General features: G+C 46.4%; 1 protein-coding gene across 2 annotated transcripts in view; it reads right to left on the bottom strand.

The window, feature by feature from the left end:
• LOC130362267 (heat shock factor protein 2-like) overlaps positions 1-19,804 on the bottom strand; it is a 51,082-nt gene extending 31,278 nt beyond the window's left edge. Inside the window, exons 1-4 of one of the 2 annotated variants that reach the window (XM_056566453.1) lie at positions 19,513-19,804; positions 12,500-12,608; positions 11,901-12,028; positions 8,099-8,223 (exon numbers count right to left, since the gene is read on the bottom strand). In XM_056566453.1, the coding sequence (XP_056422428.1) occupies positions 8,099-8,223; positions 11,901-12,028; positions 12,500-12,608; positions 19,513-19,605 (455 nt within the window). In that variant the 5' untranslated portion in view covers positions 19,606-19,804. Of the gene's footprint in view, positions 1-8,098; positions 8,224-11,900; positions 12,029-12,499; positions 12,609-16,524; positions 16,646-19,512 lie in introns of those variants that run through there. The other variant, XM_056566454.1, reaches the window with a different exon arrangement.
• Positions 19,805-20,149: the final 345 nt, after the last annotated feature.

Here is a 20,149-nt window from a genome sequence, read left to right as displayed (position 1 = left end):
AGGAGATTTTTTTTTGTACTCACCGTAAAATCTCTCTCTCGTAGCCTTCATTGGGGGACACCTAACTGATGGGTATATGCTCTTGCCACTAGGAGGCGCTGACACTAGGAAAAAGAAAAGTCTGCTCCTCCCTGGCAGGATATACCCGCCCACCTGCAGTGAGGCAACCAGTTTTGTCAAAAAGCTGTAGGAGAACCCAGAAAGGGAATACGTCCGAAGGACCGTAGAAAGGAATCCCGGAAAAAAAACAAGAACCGGAAAAGGAAGAAATTGGTGGGTGCGGTGTCCCCCAATGAAGGCTACGAGAAAGAGATTTTACGGCGAGTACAAAAAAAATCACCTTTCTCGTTCGCTCTTCATTGGGGGACACCTAACTGATGGGATGTACCAAAGCAGTGCCCTAGGGTGGGAAAAAACAAACACCAGCGGAAAGGAGACAGTCCAAGACTGAACTCGCATGCCCGCAAGGTCTATGGACGAGTCCACAGGTCGGAGACATACTAGGCCCAGAACAATGAGGTCTCGTAAGATCTCCCATCCAAGGAGAAGGACCAGAACACCAAGGGAAAGGTCCATCCTCTGTAGAGACCCAAGGCACCTTGGTCAAATAGAGAGACAAGAAACCACAGGAAAAAGGGGAACCAGATGCTTGCGAAAAAAACCTTCCAGAAAGAAATAAAGGAGAGCAGAACAGGAATACCGCCCCGACCAATGGATCACTGAGGAGTCGGAGGCCGGCCGTTATAAATGTCCAAGAACTGAACCATCATCAAGGCTCAAGGAATCGTAGAGCCGCCTGAAAAGAAGGCACACCGCAGCATCTCAGGGCAGAGTCCATCAAGGGAACCAACAGTGAAAGAACAGAGTGGTCTGAGAAGACCTGAACAGCCTCAAGAAACATCCCGTCAAAACGGAAATGGAGGATAACCGATAAGAGCCCAGCTGGACTCCCAGGGTCCGGGCATAGGAAGAATTACCCCAGGGGACCTAGGGTCAATGCATTAAGACTGACCCAGACAAAAAGGTAAGAAGGACATACAGAGCACTAGGCTGTGATAGCTGACAGAAAGCACACAAGCCTAGACTGTAAAATCCACTGTTGAATGCATCTTAGCAAAAACCAAATAGTCCCTCCAGGAGGGAAAAACTAGGGTGGCCGAGACAACAACTGGAGTAGAGACCTACGACAAGCACCCTGATCCCCGCATCCCAAATGAAAAGGGGGAGCGGCCCGTGCGCTAGGCGCAGAAGGAGCAGGGAAATGCAAATACTGCAAAGTCCCCCCCCCCCGGCTCCAGCGCAACAGTTGCCGCCTAGAGGAGCAACCGTGCGATCCTAGAGGGATCAGAGCCCCGCACTCCGAAGCTGGGCAAAAAATACAAGGCCTGTTGAGGGTCAATCCAGATAGTGATAGAGGAGGCACCTGAGTCACCCGGACAGAAACCCTGGAAAAGAACACCAAAAGAAGTACAGAAAGGGGCTGAACCAACAGGCGCCCCAGCAGGCCCTATGTCAGAACAGAGGTGCTCAACCGCCCCGGACTGCAGATACAACAGCACCGGAAGCCCCTGAGCGCACTACCGAGCAAAGAAGGTGGCTCTAAACCTGCAAAGCGGTCTTCGAATATGTAGGAACACAGACATGAGGACCCCACGACAACAGCGGCGGACCAAGACTGCAGACACTGTGAAAACATCCACAGGAACCAGCAGGAAAGGAGTTATGCCCACAGCAGACCAAGAATGCAACCTAAGAAAGGAGAACAAAGACGCTCCTGTTGCTGCAAAAGGCCCCGGAATCCACAGACAAAAAAACAAAAAACCCACACCCCAACTCCTAATGGTGCTAGGCACCAGGGCTGCGGTCGCAGACTCAGGAGAGGAAGAATGGATGTGGAGCAGGAAAAAAGGCCGACACAGTGTGACCTACAGGAAGAAGGGACCTAAGAACCCACATACACACACTCTGCGGGACTGCACCTGGGAGAGAGACACCGGACTACAGCTGCAATGGCAGCCGAATGTGGGAGGTGACCAGGTGGATTGGAACACCAGACAGACAGTCTGGCCATAGGGCAAAAAAAAGACCATGGCCACGACTGGTCCCGCACACGACGATGCACAGTGGGGAGATACTGGCCTGTAGACAGAGTAGCGGGCATGCAGAGAGGGACCTGCCAAGCAGGCCACCCAGTAAACCAGTATGTGGTGCAGTGTATAAGGCACATGGAGCAAAACGGAGAGACACCCACGAAAACTACCATGGCAGAGGTGAACTACCGTCCACGGGGCGACAATGCATGGTAGATGACCCAAAGCAGCAGTCTGGCTGAGCAAGGAACCCCCCAGACCGTAGGGAAGGGGTACAGCCAGGCCGGAGAGAACTGCGCAACTACGAAAAGGTGGAAGGGCGGGGAGCCAAGAAACCCCGCCCCCTGAAGGGAGATAGAGAGAAGCTGACATCCCTGCATATTGTCTATGGGACATACTGGGTCAGTTCCACGTATACCACGCACCACAGTGGGGTACTGGAAAACTAGCCGCAAAGAAACATTAGCCGTGAGATAGTCGGCAGAAGAAAAAATGCAGACAACTGTCTGGCTTACCGTATGAGTCCCTAGGAGACAGCGAGTCATCCCAGTAGTGAGGGTTTGGAAGACCAGTCGCAGATACACCGGTGATGTGATGCGTAACAAGTGGCGCAGGAAACCTTGCAGACCACTACCAGGTAGATAGGTAGAGGACTATGGAAAACGAGACAGTGTATTGATTGGCACCTCGCTCAGTAGGGAGGTACCAGAACCCCAGCCTCAAACACAGCAGATGTGTGATGTATGACAGGCGGTGCAGGCAACCATACAGACCACCGGCCGGCTCACTGGCATGGACCAGAGCAGATAATGGAACACTCCGTCGGACACCACCCACAATAGTGAGGTACCGAGACTGCAGAAGCAGAGACAACAGGTGGTAGATGTAGGACAGGTGGTGTAGACCACCAAGCAGATGAATGACTGGCTCACTGGTAAGAGTCCAAGACAACGATGCATCCTATTGGCACCTCACCAGCAATGAGGTACCAGAACTACAGCTGCAGATACAGAAGCCGTTTGAAGTTTGACAGACGGTGTAGGCCACCCTGCAGATCACTATCTGGCTAGCCGGCAAGGATGCACAGAAGACAACCAAGCATGCCACCTGCACTTCACTGAGCAGTGAGGGACCGGAACCCCAGACGCAGATACATCAGGCATCTGATGTATGACAGGTGGCGTAAGCAACCATGCAGACCACGGTCAGGCTTACTGGCAGGGATACACCAACAACAACTATTCATCCCATCAGTACCTTACTCAGTAGAGAGGGACTGGAACACCAGCCGCAGACACATCCGCCGTGTGATGTATGACAGGCGGTGTAGTCAACTATGCAGACAACCGACTGGCCTAATGGCATGGATCCACGGAAGACAGCCATATACACCAACAGTAGTGAGGAAACGGAACTCTAGTCGCAGATGCAGCAGCCGAGAATCGTGTGACCGGCGATGTAGGAAAGCATGCAGACTACTGTCTGGCTTACTGGAAGGGGTCCGTAGAAGACTTCGTAACGAGCCTTAGGGTCCTTAAGACACATCAGTTCAGTCCTCCATATACCGCACACAGCAGTGGGGTATCGGAACTGTCGCCACAAACACCTCAGCCATGACATGTGTGATAAATAGCAGAGGAAACCATGCAGACCACTGTCTGGCTTACTGGTATGGGTCCTGAAGGCACGTTGGTCAGTTCTCCATATACCGCACCCAGCAGTGGGGTATCGGAACTGCAGCAACAGATACATCAGCTGAGAGACGTGCACCAAACGGCAGAGGAAACCATGCAGACCATTGTCTGGCTAACTGGTATGGGTCCTGAAGACACATCGGTCAGTTCTCCATATACCGCACCCAGCAGTGGGGTATTGGAACTGCAAAAGAATTCTACCACTGAACCACCAAAGCTCTGCCATAGATATGGGTCCACAGCAGACAGCGAATCAATCCCAGTAGGGAGGTACCAGAAGGCCAGCAGGAGTGACTCCAGGAACTCAGGGCTGTAGGCATTAAACTTAAAGCAAATACAATGTAATGCCAGGATTGGCCACAAGAGGGTGCCAAACTGCACCAAATGGCTAGAAAAGCTGCATTTCCCCCCCCCCCCCAATAAATATTACTTATGCAAGATTGTGTTTCCGCCCTCTAGGAGGGGGGGGGGGGTCATAGTGGTGGAGCCGCTGTGGTGGCAAATATAGACCCCCACTTTACTGCTGTATGGACGGGGACATGTACCAGTCCTCGTCCAGTAACACACCCACCGCAGTAAGGTTGCGAGAGCGGACGGGACCAGCTCTGAAAAAAGACTGGGGCGGAGCTAAGCTCCGAGTCCCCGTCCGGGAGTAGACAGATCCCCGTCCCTCCGGCGGGAGAGTTTTCGATCGCCGCGTGAGGGACAGCAATGCCCGAACCCCCACGCAGACTCGCAACCGCTGCCCGGGGGTAGTCGGCCGGAGGGGTACACCGGCCGTCACCCCAGCCAGCGGTAAACCCCCTGCAGCGCGCCAGACCGGAGAGCTCGCTGAGGGGAGGAAAGGGGCGGAGCAAGCCCCGTCAGGAGAGGCAAAGAATCTCTCCCCTGTCGGCGCTCTGAAGGCAGTGCCGGCAGAGAGCCTCCCTACAGCTGAGATCCCAGGTTCCCGCTCTGAACTCGGGAAGAAGGGGGGCGGAGTTACCTGCCTCCATTATGGCTTCCGCCGCCGGCGACACAGCGACGGGCTGGAGCTGTGAAGGAATGAATAAAAGGGAATGAATAAAAACCGGCGGCTGCCCGGGTAAGGGACAAGTGACACTAACAGTGAGAGCCCCGACCCCATTAAACATCCCCACAAGAGCCAGGCCCCTGAAAACCACAAGGAAGGAATAAACCCTTAAGTCCCGTGCAGGGAGGGGAACACTCACCCGACCATCTGTACATACTCACCTATCTTCACATACTCACCTAGAGACGTCTTCAGCCAGCATTTTAGTCACCTGCATCACGTCATGCTGCTACAGCCCAAGACGAGCAGGGAAAATAGGGGGACCTGGACCCACGGTGCAACCCCAGGCGCTGGCCGTTGGCGGGAAGGGGTTAACGGTGCATTTGTATTTTATGTCCCGTGCACCTTAGCCGCATATGGGGGAACATGTAGCGCCATGCTCCTGAACCCCAACCTGAAAAAGGGAAACAAAAAGGAATAAAGAACCTGACTAAACAGCCCTTACTAGAAAATAATAAAAAAAAAAGGCAAGGTCTGGAGAGCTCCAGACCTGTGTCTTACCTCCTAAGTGACACTAGCTAAAACTGGTTGCCTCACTGCAGGTGGGCGGGTATATCCTGCCAAAGAGGAGCTGACTTTTCTTTTTCCTAGTGTCAGCGCCTCCTAGTGGCAAGAGCATATACCAATCAGTTAGGTGTCCCCCAATGAAGAGTGAACGAGAAATTAAGTTTTCTTATTTGTGTTTAAAAAAGCTGTCACTAGGTGTCTCCCTACCTGTCCAGAGCACATTACCCCCTATCTCTTGCACAGACTTTGGACTCCCGCTGGCCTGGCAGAAGTCCAAACACAGGAAATGCAGTCTGGAGTGCTGAGGGGGGTGTGTGCAGCATTAGCCATCTCACACTGAACTGCTCGGGGCTGTGTGTCGTGAGGAAGTTCTCCCCTGTATGGCTTCAGATGATAGCACGCCTGCTGGGTAACGCCCCTTCCCAGTCTGTGAATCTGAGACTGAGCAGAAAATATAGAGCAATATCAAGGTTGAATACTAAAAAGTAAAGGCAGGGGGTGGTTTATCATGATGGGGCAGTGAACTGGGAGGATTATAGAATTTAATAAGATAATGACAGGTACTCTTTAATAGTCATAATAAACTAGTATGTGTGTATGACAACTAGGAATCCTCTGCCTACAATATACAGAAAATAAAGCCTAATCACCAGTGTGGATTAAAGCGGGGAGGACCATAAAATATAACTTTTTATTTGTTTTCAATAAAATGTATACAAAAAACAATGTGTCTTTAAAAAAATATCAAGAGATAACAAATATCTGGTTTTGCCAGATTAGCGCACTAGCTACATGAGGATATAGACTATTGCTCTATACAATAAAAGCAGGCGCTGTGCACCCATACTCAAGACAGAGTGCTCAGCCCTGATGCAACTTAATAACCATGCTAATAAGAATAGCACAATTATCCACATAACAGGAAGATACTAGTTAAAGGGGTAGTCCAGTGGTGAAAAACTTATCCCCTATTCTAAGGATAGGGGATAAGTTTGAGATCGCGGGGGGTCCGACCGCTGGGGTCCCCTGCGATCTCTCTGTACGGGGCCCCGGCTCTCCGCCGAGATAGCGGGTGTCGACCCCCGCACGAGGCGGCGGCCGACACGCCCCCTCAATACATCTCTATGGCAGAGCCGGAGATTGCCGACGGCAGCGCTTCGGCTCTGCCATAGAGTTGTATTGAGGGGGCGTGCCGGCCGCCGCCTCGTGCGGAGGTCGACACGCCCCCTTACAGCGGGCTGTCGGGGCTCTGTACAGGAGATCGCAGGGGGCCCCAGCGGTCGGACCCCCCGCGATCTGCAACTTATCCCCTATCCTTAGGATAGGGGATAAGTTGCTCACCACTGAATCACCACTGGACTACTCCTTTAAGTGATGTAAACAAAGTATCTCTACCAAAGTAACTATAAATGTAAATATAAGAAATCACAGCATGGGGTTCCAACACGTTTCTGCCGCGATAATGCAGCGTCCTCAGGGGGTAGCTCAAGGTGTTTCAGAACACTGCATATGGGAGAGAGTGTCTGTATCAGATCGGCAACCATGGAAACCGGCTACAGTAACAATTTACATATAAAAAGGGCTGTAAACATTAAACATAGAATATAACTCCCTGGGGAATACATTTGCCAAAGAATAGTCCCAGGGAAAAAAAAATATGCATGCAGACTGTTGTGAGAATTTTCATTTTCACGCTGCACATTAAAAGGATACCCATAATTACATACTTTTCTATTGTACTGCTTTCTCAAATTATCATCATTATTTTTTTACAAAATCAGTACATTTAAAATTCCCTATTTTGACCACCTCTAACTTTCAAATTTTTCCGTATTCAGGGATATGTAAGGGTTCATTTTTTTGCGCCATGTTTATGTTGTTTTAATACCACTTTTGCTTATATGTGACTTTTTGATCACTTTTTATAATTTTATTTTGCCGTTTGATGTGAGAAAAAAGCAGAAATTAATTTATTTATTTTACGTTTACGCGGTTCGCTATAGGGGGATCATTAACATTATATTTCTTAGGTCAGACATTTACTCACGCGGCAATACCAAATATGATTATCGTTTTTTATGCTTTTTTTTTTATTATGAATGGGAAAAAGGGGTAATTTAAAACTATTGGGGGAGGGGCAATTTATTTTAAACTCTTCTTAGTCCCCATAGGGGATTATTTATAGCAATCATTAGATTGCTAATACAGTTCCGTGCTATGCATAGGGCATAGCACTGATCAGTATTATCGGTGATCTTTTGCTCTGGTCTGCTGGAAGGCAGACGGACGGAGGCAGGTGAGGAGATCTCCGTCCACCATCTTGGCTGATCTGAGCCGCGCAGCAGTGCCGCAGGCGATAAGATCAGCCATCTTAAGTGCCGCACTGCCGCAGATGCCATGATCTCTATTGATCAGGGCATATGAGGGGTTAATGGCGGACATCAGCGGGTTTGCTGATGTCCGCCATTACCGGCGGGTCCGCAGCTGCTGAAAGCCGCCGGGACCCGCAGTGCATAAAGTGAGCGCAGCTCCTGCGTTCGCTTCATAGCTGTGCCGTAACTGTACGTAAAAGTAGCTCTCTGCAGCGCCATACATTTACGGTGCGTGTCCTTAAGGAGTTAAATGGATGACCATGCAACACAAGGCTGGGCTGCAGCCACCAATGTGAGAATGCTCTTTCTTAGCAGCTCTCTTCTACCGCAGATCGAGATGACCGTTATGCAGATTCAATATACCTTTTCAGTGAGAACAGTCTTGAGTCAATAGTATCTTGTTTAACTTGAACTTTAGCTGCGCTGCTCAATATTTTGGATATATCTTCCTGCCTCACTTTTGTTTCTTCAGGTCTTGTAGAGGATACCTAGGAAAATAAAAAGGATTTGAGTATTAACATAAAATTACCCATTCGATTTTACCAACTTTACTTTGTGACAAAACTCCTTTAAGGCTATGTTCACATCAGCATTCAGGAGCTTTGTTACAGATGCTGATAATGGGGTGGAATTGAGTGTGTCACAACAGATCCGAATTATTTTCAATGGGGTCCTTCGGGTTTCCATTTGATGTCTGTAATTTTGCAGTGAAATTTTTCATTTTAAAACAGAATCAGTAAACATGGCTCCCTACCACTAATGTTAACCAAGCCTAACATGGCATTATAATTGCAGTATAAGTGAATTTCCTTATATAAGATTTAGAGTACATGTATTATTTGCAATGTAAAAATAGAACAGATTTAAAGAGTCATCAAATCAAAAATGTTACTGATAAAAACTTCAGATCACGCCGCCCCGTACATGGAAAAAAAAAATAATGATAGGGGTCAGAAGATGACAATTTTAAACGTATAAATTTTCCTGCATGTAGCTATGATTTTTTCCAGAAGTACGACAAAATCAAACCTATATAAGTAGGGTATCATTTTAACCGTATGGACCTACAGGATAAAGATAAGTTGTCATTTTTACCGAAAAATGTACTACGTAGAAACAGAAGCACCCAAAATTACAAAATGGCGTGTTTTCTTCAATTTTGTCGCACAATTCTTTTTTTTTCCCCATTTTGCCGTAGATTTTTGGGTAACATGACTGATGTCATTACAAAGTAGAATTGGTGGCGCAAAAAATAAGCCATCATATGGATTTTTAGGTGCAAAATTGAAAGGGTTATGATTTTTAAAGGGTAAGGAGGAAAAAACAAAAGTGCAAAAATGGAAAGATCCTCCATCCCCAAGGGGTTAATATTCGCTCTCAGAGCTAATGGATAATGTGGGGGGCCCTATGTAGCTTGCCATTTTGATTGGTGGAGGAGCTAAAAGAAATCCCTAAAAGAAAAGAGAAAAGGGCGCATTTCTCCCAGCCTTTTCACTCCCTGCAGGAGCTGAACACTTTTTAGCTCCTTCTAGCAATTGCTCAAAGGTCTAAAAATCCTGGCTCTGAATCATCATTCGGGCGTGTGCCGTGGATCTTGCTCTTCTTTCTCCCTGTCTGTACTTCTTCATACTCTCTCTTTCTCTCCTTCCCTTCTCATATCCTTTCACTCCCCCCGCCTTCCCTATCCTGCGCTCATCCCATACCCCCCCTTCCCTACTTCTCCCCCCCCCTCAGGTGAGTGGACATCTCATACTTTGGCTTGTTAGTACTTCTACTATCAGTATACTTCAATATTTGTTGCTCCGATGATTGTTTCTTATGTCAAGGGAATACCACTCCTTTGTACTGCTGTATTTGGTTGCTATGTTTTATCTTTATGTTCCTTATAGTGACAAACTAATAAACATTTAATTTGGAAAAAAAATTAAAAAAATCCTGGCTCTGAGCGTAAAAAACTTTTGACATGTATCTATGATATGTCAAACTTTTTTTATTTTTTTATTAGAGTGACACTTTAAGGCAGTGCTTCCCAACCAGGGTGCCTCCAGCTGTGGCAAAACTACAACTCCCAGCATGCCCGGACAGCCTTTGGCTGTCCGGGCATGCTGGGTGTTGTAGTTTTGCCACAGTTGGAGGCACCCTGGTTGGGAAAAACTGCTTTATCCCCTTAAGGACGCAGCCCATTTGGACCTTAAGGACTCAGACAATTTTATTTTTACGCTTTCGTTTTTTTCCTCCTCCCCTTCAAAAAATCATAACTCTTTTATATTTTCATCCACAGACTAGTATGAGGGCTTATTTTTTGCGCGACCAGTTGTCCGTTGTAATGCCATCACTCACTTTACCATAAAATGTATGGCGCAACAAAAAAATACTATTTGTGTGGGGAAATTAAAAAGAAAAACGCAATTTTGCGAATTTTGGAAGGTTTTTTTTTCACGCCATACAATTTATGGTAAAAATGACATGTGTTTTTTATTCTCTGGGTCAATACGATTAAAATGATACCCATGATTATAACTTTTCTATTACTGTTGTGCTTTTTAACCGAATTAGTACGTTTAAAATCCCCCTATTTTGAAGACCTATAACTTTTTAATTTTTCCGTATAAGCAGTGGTATGAGGGCTCACTTTTTTGCGCCGTGATCTGTACTTTTTATTAATACCATATTTGCTTATACAAAACTTTTATTACATTTTTATTAATTTTTTTGGGGAATAAAATGTTATAAAAAAGCAGCTATTTTGGACTTTTTTTTTCCGTTCACGCCGTTCACCGTATGGGTTCATTTACATTTTATTTTAATAGTACGGATATTTACGCATGCGGAGATGCCAAATATATATTTTTTTTTTCTTTTACACTTTTTGGGGGTAAAATAGGGAAAATGGGACAACTTACGTTTTTATTGGGGAGGGGGTTTTTCACTTTTTTTTACTTTTATCTTTACACTCTTATAGTCCTCATAGGGGGCTATTTACAGCAATCATTCGATTGCTAATCCTGTTCAGTGCTATGTATAGGACATAGCACTGATCAGGGTTATCGGTCATCTTCTGCTCTGGTCTGCGGGAAGGCAGATCAGAGCAGAAGACTCCCAGAAGACAGTGGAGGCAGGTGAGGGGACCTCCGTCTGCCATGCAGGATGATCGGATCGCCGCGGCAGCGCTGCGGGCGATCCGATCATCCTGTTAACTGATCGCGATGCTGCAGATGCCGTGATCTGTATTGATCACGGCATCTGAGGGGTTAATGGCGGACATCCGCAGGATCGCGGGTGTCCGCCATTATCGGCGGGTCCCTGGCTGCGATCCACAGCCGGGACCTGCCGCGCATGATGCCAGCATCGCTCCGATGCCCGCGGTTATGCTCAGGACGTAATGGTGTGTTAAGTACCACATCACCAGGACGTACATTTATGTCCTGCGTCGTTAAGGAAATGCTCATAAACCCTGTTAGGGGGTTGTCCCACATTCTGTGTTCATTGCACATGCAGTTACGCACACAGGTATCCAGAGTGAATCGACACATGTTCACCATGTACATTTAGAGCAGCATATAAACAACCACAGAAGTGTACAGACCTATATTACACTTATGACTGGTAAGATTGCAGGACAACATTTTGTTGAAACTAATAAATCAATGGAAGGAAAATGCAGTTTTCACAGGGATTTATTATTTCACCAGTACACTTCTGATAGTTTTAACGGCTAATTTTTCTTGTAAACACTAGATAGGCTCAGGTTTATCAAACTGTGTGAGAGAAAAAAGTGGAGAGATTTTTCCACAGCAACCAATCACAGCTCAACTTTCACTTTACCTCAGCTCGTTAGCTGAGCTGCGATTGGTTGCTCTGGGAAAGTCACTCCACTTTTTCTCTCACACAGTTTGATGAATCTGGGCCTCTAGTGTTTACAAGAAATATCAGCCATTAACACTAACTAACGGATGATATTTCTTGTAAACACTAGAGGCCCAGATTTATCAAACTGTGTGAGAGAAAAAGTGGAGTGACTTTCCCAGAGCAACCAATCACAGCTCAGCTAACGAGCTGAGGTAAAGTGAAAGCTGAGCAGTGATTGGTTGCTGTGGAAAAATCACTCCACTGTTTCTCACACAGTTTGATAAATCTGGGCTCTATGAAATACAACAAGTCTTACCTTTCTTTTTATATTCTCTAACAACTCATCTTGCCCCTGAATAAAAAAAGGATGTTGAAATTCAACTGGTCCGTCTCTCTCCTGCTTTACAATTCCAGAGTCCACATGGACTACCTTTCTGAAACCATCTGTGCGGGAGAGAAAAAGAATTGAACTGCTAGAAGTCATTGGAAACAAGCTGACAGACTTACCGAGAAGATTTCCTTATTTTGGGCTGCATTCGCATCACGATTTGTGCCTCTGAGGCATGATTAGGTTAGAAAAATCTCAAGACGCTGACATACCCATGCCTGGATAGCACGAGTCCCCTTCATTTCAATGGCCTGATCGTAGTGAACTAGTGACAACATTCGGGTCACTTCCCTAACATATACAAACTGACTAAAAAGTCTGACTAACAGCAGCCTTTGAAACGAATGGGATCCATGGCTATCCGAGCATGGCCACATCAGCAATCCATTTTAAGATTTTTTTCCAATGTATGCGCACCTCAGAGGCACAAATCTTTATGTGAATGTGGCTTAAAGAGATCATGTGATCTAGGATCATAAGCACTTCCAGGTAAACATTACTCTCTTTATATCAGACAGAAGACTTACACATATTAAGCTGTCTCACAAAGCTGGCCATATTATTGTGCTTGAAGTACTTGGGCAGGATTTCCTTTGCAAACCGTTGTTCATCAAGGACCAAAAAACTCTGGCCATTCTGAAATAAAGAAAAGGTATTCGATACAGCAAGGCAGAAGAAAACGTATGACAATTATAAGTGATGACAACAGTGGCCACAGCCTAAAATTGGATATCCGAGTGCGATAAATAGTGTCTTATGTATTAAAGGGTTACTCCGCCCCTAGACATCTTATCCCCTATCCGCCGCTGGGACCTCCGCGATATCTGTGCAGCACCCAATGTTTATTTAGAACACTGGGTGCGGACGGCAGGGGTTGTTACGTCACCCGCTCCAAGCGTTCGGAACAAAACGTTCAAAACGCTGGGGCAGCGGAGTACAACATAAGGCATACAACACAAGTAAATTGTTATATACCAGTCAGGTCTACAAACCGGCAATAAAACCCCATAAAACTTGGTCCAACCAAACACGTTCGCAAGAACTATTCATGAGAACAAGCAAAATAAAAATAAAGAAAAAAATCCTTTTATAAAAAGGGATAAATATTTTTATATGCAACTACTAAATGTGCTCAGAGTTAGGGAAGAAAAGTAGATATGTTTTTAATCCCCTTCCATTTTGCAGTCCCAGCTGAGCGGTGTATTTCCTAGGTGTTGGGACAGAGAAATCGAAACTTTGAGCAGCAGGGAGGGTACAGTCAGAACGCCATCGGTGAGGAATCAATGGTAGGGTGAGTATGTGTCTATTTTTACTCACTCTGTGCACAAACCTAAAATAATTATTTAGGGCAGTGTTTCCCAACCAGAGTGCCTCCAGGTGTTGCAAAACTACAACTCTCAGCATGCCTGGACAGGCAAAGGCTGTCCAGGCATGTTGGGAGTTGTAGTTTTGCAACATCTGGAGGCACCCTTGTTGGGAAACACTGCTTTAGGGAAACCCTTTAATGGCACTAACAGCAATGTCTTTCCCTTCTCCCACTGCATGCTTTCACACTGGTATGCATCACAGCTTATCTCAGGAGCCTCTATGCATTTCAGGGACGGTCGTGGTGTCCAACATAATGACGCATTTGCTCTGTACTCCCAAAATAGTACTGACAACTAAACTAAAGCCCATGGGGCAAAACACAAGGCCTCATATGGAGAAACAAGAGAAAAAACAGAGAACTGAACGGAAGAAAAAAAAAAAAAAGAAAAAACCTGTCTTAGGCTTGGTTCACACCACGTTTTTCAAATATGGGTACCGTATACGGGTTTCCGCTAAAAAACGTATGGCAAAAACCGTATGTAACCGTATGACTCCAAATCAAAACGTATACGGTTTTTCCCCGTACGATTCTATCCGTTTGCATCAGTTTTTGCGAACGGTTTTACTACATTGTTGGAATTAGTTTTCCAGCAGTTTAATAAAGTTACTATTGTTCTGTTGAAATTCCAATCTGCGCATGTGTCAACTCCAAAAACGGATTAGAAAAAACGTGTGCAACCGTATTGTGAAATTCTGTGTACGGTTCTCATAGACAACAATGTTAAAAGAACCGCATACGCTTCGCATACGGTTTTCCAACCGGAGGCAAAACCGTGGTCGACAGCGTTTTTGTCTACGGTTGAAAAATAGGGCAAAACCGTATCCGAGGCAAAACGGATGCAACCGTACACAACATTTGGAATACGGTTTACAATGCATTCTCTATGCATATGGTTTTGGATACTGTCGTATACGTTTTTTTGCGGAAAACCGTATATGGTTACCGTATTTGAAAAACGTGGTGTGAACCCAGCCTTAGGCTGCGTTCCCACAGGGCGTATACGCAGCGTATTTGAAGCTGCGCAAAATTTACGGCAGCAGCGGGAAATACGCTGCGTATTCCTTGCTCACTATACACACAGGGCTTTCCGGCGGCAGCCCTATGCACGTAGTGAGTTTTGGAGGCGGAGCCGCGCATCACAGACACACGACCCCGTCTCTAAAACTTACTACGTACATAGGGCTGCCGCCAGAAAGCCCTGTGTGTATAGTGAGCAAGGAATACGCAGCGTATTTCCCGCTGCTGCCGTAAATTTTGCGCAGCTTCAAATACGCTGCATATACGCCCTGTGGGAACGCACCCTTAAAGCTCCCAATAATTTCAGTGGGAGCTTCAGAGCAGAAGAACCTGCCTAAAATAAATATAAAAAAAAAAAAACACTTCTTGGTGCGTTTCACCATACTCCTGTGAACATGTCCTAACTCTATAAAGCAGTGTTTCTCAATCGATGTGCCTGCAGATGTTGCAAAACTACAACCCCCAGCATGCTCAGAGTGCCTTTGGCACACTGGTTGAGAAACTAACTGTAAAGGGTTTGTTTAACCTCTTAAAGACGCAGGGTTTTTCCATTTTTGCACTTTCGTTTTTTCCCTCATTGCCTTCTAAAAATCATAACTCTTTCAATTTTGCACCTACAGACTCATATGAGGGCTTTTTTTAGGAGGAATCAGTAGATCCACAGTAGAACCAAATTGATCTGTGTGCTCTGCACCTGATTGATAAAGCCTGGTCCAGCAAGGCTCTATCAATCACAGAGCTGGGACAGCCATCGGAGGAAAGGTAAGCCCTCCAGTGGATCCCCCCCTCGCAATCGCACTGCAGAGGGGCGATCCACCCCACTGGACCACCAGGGATGGTCTAAAAATCTAAAGGGTTAATAGCCAGCTGTGGCGAACGATGCATGTTGGTTATTAACGCGGCCCCCTGCTACAGGAATCAGCTGGGGGCCGCGCATTATGGCACGGGCTCGAGTCAGGAGCCCATGTCATACACCGCTTGCTGTGTCAGGACGAGCCGGCTCGTCCTTAGACGGCAACTGGTTAAAGGGGGTACTGTGGTGGAAAACTTTTTTTTCTAATCAACCTGTGCCAGAAAGTTAAACAGATTTGTAAAGGACTTCGATCTAAAAGTCTTAATCCTGCAGAGGAAGTTTTATAGTTCTTTTCTGTTTGACCACAGTGCTCTCTGCTGACACCTCTGTCTGTGTCAGGAACTGTACAGAGCAGGAGAGGTTTGTTATGGGGATTTGTTCCTGCTCTGGACAGTTCCTGACATAAATCTCTATGGGAGAGCCAATCGGCAATCTTCGACTCTCCCATAGAGCTATAATGGTGGGGGCGTGGGGGCCTGACACGAGTCATGACACGCAACTGTGAAGGAAAGCCCCTATCCTTGGGATAATGGATAGGTTTTTTTCACGTGATCCTTCAACTGATCCACATATGGATCCATTGGTGTAGTCCAAGCTAAGTCTACAGGTCCATACATCCAGTACCTGAATGGTCACTAGAAGCACTGACAGCATACAGTGGATTCATACATAAGGCCCCTTTCACACTACTGTTGTCACCCTGCAAAAACTCCCGTCTGAAAATCCCTAATACGGGCGTCAAAAAATCCCATTCATATCAATGGGATTTTTTGACCATCCTGCAGCACCAGTTATGTCCTCTTATGACTAACGGACGTTATTTTTGATGGCACAAAAGACGGTGCATACACTAATTTTTGTCCCGTCAAAAATAACGGTGGAATAACAGACGTTAAAATTTTAACATTGAAGTCTATGGGTGACGGATATTCACAATTGACGTCCATTAGTGCCCGCTATTTTAACGTCAGTTATGATCAGTTATTTGTACTGCGCATGCTCAGAACATGGAAATAAAATAATGGATATAAAATAACAGACTACAACGGATGAAATAACAGGTGATAGATAACATGTCCGTTATTTTTGACAGAATGCCCATTAAAATAAACATCCGTTGTGTTCAGTTATTTTGTCGACTTTTTCATGAGCTCTTTCAGCAGAAGCGGCTGTTAAAATGCAGGGACGTGACAGTAGTGTGAAAGAAGCCCAAGTCTGGTGTATTCATGAGGCATGCTTCCCCTCTCCTCTGTTTTTATTTATTTCTATAGTGGACTCCGGGTGCTTCAGACATAAAAAGAATGTATAGTCACCTGCAGCTGCCATTCCAACAGCTCCCAATGCTTCTTCTGATGTGTCGTCCCTGCAGAAAATGACCACTCTCAGCTACTCACTGGTTGAGGCAGGTCGCCAGAGGGTGGTGGGGACCAGGAGCTATCAGAATAGCAGATTAGGGGAAATCGGAGCAGGGGACTTATCGATAATTCTTAACATCATCATAAGTTATCCCGAGCCACAGGATAGGGCATAACTAGCTAACTGGTAGGGTCCGACAACTGGAATCCCACTAATTCTAAGGATAGAGGACAATAAAGTGACTACATGCATGGACGGCACTTTATTCTCTAAGGCTAGAACTGTCAAGATTGCAGCAAAACTGACCCTTAGGCGCTCCCAACTTGGAGGAATGGATTCCAGACGGATGTGTGTCTAGGAATAAATGCTGTTTTCCACACATTCATCATCCAGGGAGGACACCGGTCCTCCGTTCTCAGGATGGGTGTGTTGCAGTGGTCAGACATCCACCGATAAGTGATCCTATACCCTGTGGATTAGATTATTCAAAATGGAGTCAAAAGTTAAAAACGTATACGTTTTTTTCTTAAAAAACGGATGCAACCGGACATCATTTTTCAAACCATATACGGCTTTTAACCGTATACAGGTTGAGATTTGTACACACGTTTTTCATCAAAAACCTCATACGGGAACTGTAGTGCAAAAAACGTGGTGTGCATGCACCCTTACGCAGCTTTTATTTGCAAAATAAGGGTCTATTCACACGGCAGAAGTTCCGCTAGCGGAATTCCACCTCAAATTTAAGCCCATAGACTTCTATGGGACTCTGCACTCCCATTTACAATTCTGAATTTCCGCTTACGGAAATTCACAAGTGTGAATGGGAGTGCGGAATCCCATAGATGTCTATGGGGCAGATTTATCATTGCTTTTAGAGCTTTTTTTTTTTTTGTCTATGTTTTGGCGCAGTTCCGGCGCAAGCAGCATATCTAGCGACTTTTATGTGTCTTTTGATATAGACAGTTTCACTCTTTTTGCCTACCCGTAGAACTTTTTCTTTTTGACCATGCAGTGGTCACGTATTTATTAGGGATCGACAGATTATCGGTTTGGCCAATATTATCGGCCGATAATCGCGATTTTGGACATTATCGGTATCGGAAATTACCTTGCCAATATGCCGATAATGCCCCGCCCAGAGACTACCATTGCCGCCGCTGCCCCATTGCCTCCCCCATCCTCTGCCCACATGCCGCCGCCACCCCACTGCGGCGGCGGTATGTGGGCAGAGGATTGGGGGGGGGAGGCGATGGGGCAACTGTGGTGGTTAGACTCAGGACCCCAGGACAGGCAGGGGGAGAGAAGCGGGTGGCAGCGGCAGTCTCTGGCACTGCAAAAGCAGCTGCAGTTCATTGATTTAAAGTGCCCGCTTTAAATCATTGATCTGCAACGGCTTCTGCCCCGCCAGGGGGGGGGGGTTGAAATAGCCGATAACTTATACCAGAATATCGGTTTAAGTTATCAGCCTAAAAGGTGACAGATTTTCGGTATTGGCCCTAAAAAAAAAATAAATAAATAAATAATTCGATATCGATCGATCCCTAGTATTTATCATTTGCGACTTTTGTCAAAAGTGGCTATTTTGTGCACAAAGGTACTTTTTTAGGCGCAAAGCTACACCACCTACCAGTAAGCGTGAGAATCACTTCTACCTTCCACAATTCAACCTTTAACCTCTTGTGGACAACAGCGTCCCACTCCCCTTCTATGACACGCACTCAGGATTTTAGCGCGGGTCATAGCTTGGTGGTCCTGGCGGCTATCTGCCACCAGGACCCATTTCGGTGATGCCCGGCTTTAACCCCTTAGACAACGCAATCAAATTTGATTGTAATGTCTAAAATGCAAGTAAAAATGTCCCGGCAGCTCTGTGAAAGTAAGTAAAAACACCTAACCTGCCAAATTCAGGACCTGGGAAAGTGTCTACTTCCCTCCCCCACAAGTGTCTAGAAAAAGTGTATGTGGTAGAGCTTTTCCCACCACAGCAGACCTGTGCGCAAAATTCATCATCCTGCTGCACCTTCTTGATAAATAACCCACCACCCAAATAAACGTGGGAAAATAGCTCTACCGTAGATACTCTTTCATAAATCTGGGCCTATGGGCTTTAATTTGAGGCAGAATTCTGTGGTGTGAATAGACCCTAAGGGAATGTTCACACATGCGTATTCTTGCTGCCTAATGACTTCAATGGGTAGCAAGATTTGCAGAAAAATAATAAGCACATGAACATACCCCAACACTAGACTTTCGGCACCACTGTGGTTACTAGTAGCATGGACCTGAAACGTGCTGCGGTATCCACAGGAGAGGTAATAACTAATGGCGTCTGACCTCCAACATTGGGGGAGATTTATCAAAACCTGTTTAGAGGAAGAGTGGTGCAGTTGCCCATAGCAACCAGAATGCTTTCATTTTTTGAAAGAGACCTGGAATAAATGAAAGAAGCGATCTGATTGGTTGCTATGGGCAGCTGCCCCACTCTTCCTCCACACAGGTTTTGATCAATGTCCCTAGTGATAATGAATAGTGCACATGCTTCCTATGGAACTTCCAGAAGTAACTTGCACAGCACCACATTCATTTGGGGCTCCAGTCAGTCAGGCTCCCAGTGGCTAGTGATAAAGTGTAACCTCTGAATACCCCTTTAAGCTCTGAAGCCTGCAGAATTGTGAGTGCAGCTCTGGAGTGTAATCCCGTCAGTGCTATGCATTATGTGAGGGCATAGAAGCCGTGCATGTCCGTGCCTTTATATGGTAGTGATGGAGGAAGCTTATTATAGAGACGACATCACCGCCATGGCGGCTACTGGAGAGCACAGCCCGGGCAGGGAGAACACCAAACCAGTCATGTCGGGCCTGTGCCAGCAGATGCCAACAGGCCCGCACCAGGTCCGCTGCCACAAGATGGTAGCCGTGCCACATCCGCGCCCAGCCCATTACCTGGCTCCACGTTATGAACTCGTTGGTGTCGGAATCTTCCACCAGGGTCCACAGTTTGCTCAGGAACGCCGGAACGTTGGAGTTCTGCTTCATTGTCCCTATGTCCGCTGGAAAGTAAACACAATGTCGCCCGCAGAATGAGTGAACCAGTGGAACGGAGGCCGCATGCGCGAACGTTACACCTTAGTTACGCGTCTCCAAGGAACGCCCCCCCGTGATGACGTAACCGACTCAGACTGGCTGGAGCTGGATGATGGTCGGCGGCTGGGTCTCCGCCTTTACATAACGGGTACACATTCACGTGGAGGGACAGGTGGGGAGAGGGCTCTGCGCGACCACTGCTGCTCATTGGTAGCTGGACCTCTGCCAGGAGGGATGTCGTCCAATGTAATGACTGAAGCTAGGGGGACATCGAGCTGTAGTGGGGGAAGCAGGAAGAAGTAGCATGTTTGTGTGCACAAAACGGGGCAGAGCCTTCAATACAGTTCCCGTATCAGGGTTTTGATGAAAAACGGATTCCTCAAACCCTGACTATATCAACTGTATCAAAACTTGTGTACAAATTTCAACCTGGATACGGTTAAAAACCGTACACGCATCCATTTAAGAAAAAAAACGTATACGTTTTTAATATTTC

The sequence above is a fragment of the Hyla sarda genome, chromosome 3 (assembly GCF_029499605.1).
Source record: "Hyla sarda isolate aHylSar1 chromosome 3, aHylSar1.hap1, whole genome shotgun sequence".
Lineage (NCBI taxonomy): Eukaryota > Metazoa > Chordata > Amphibia > Anura > Hylidae > Hyla > Hyla sarda.
This window is presented reverse-complemented; position numbering and strand designations above follow the sequence as displayed.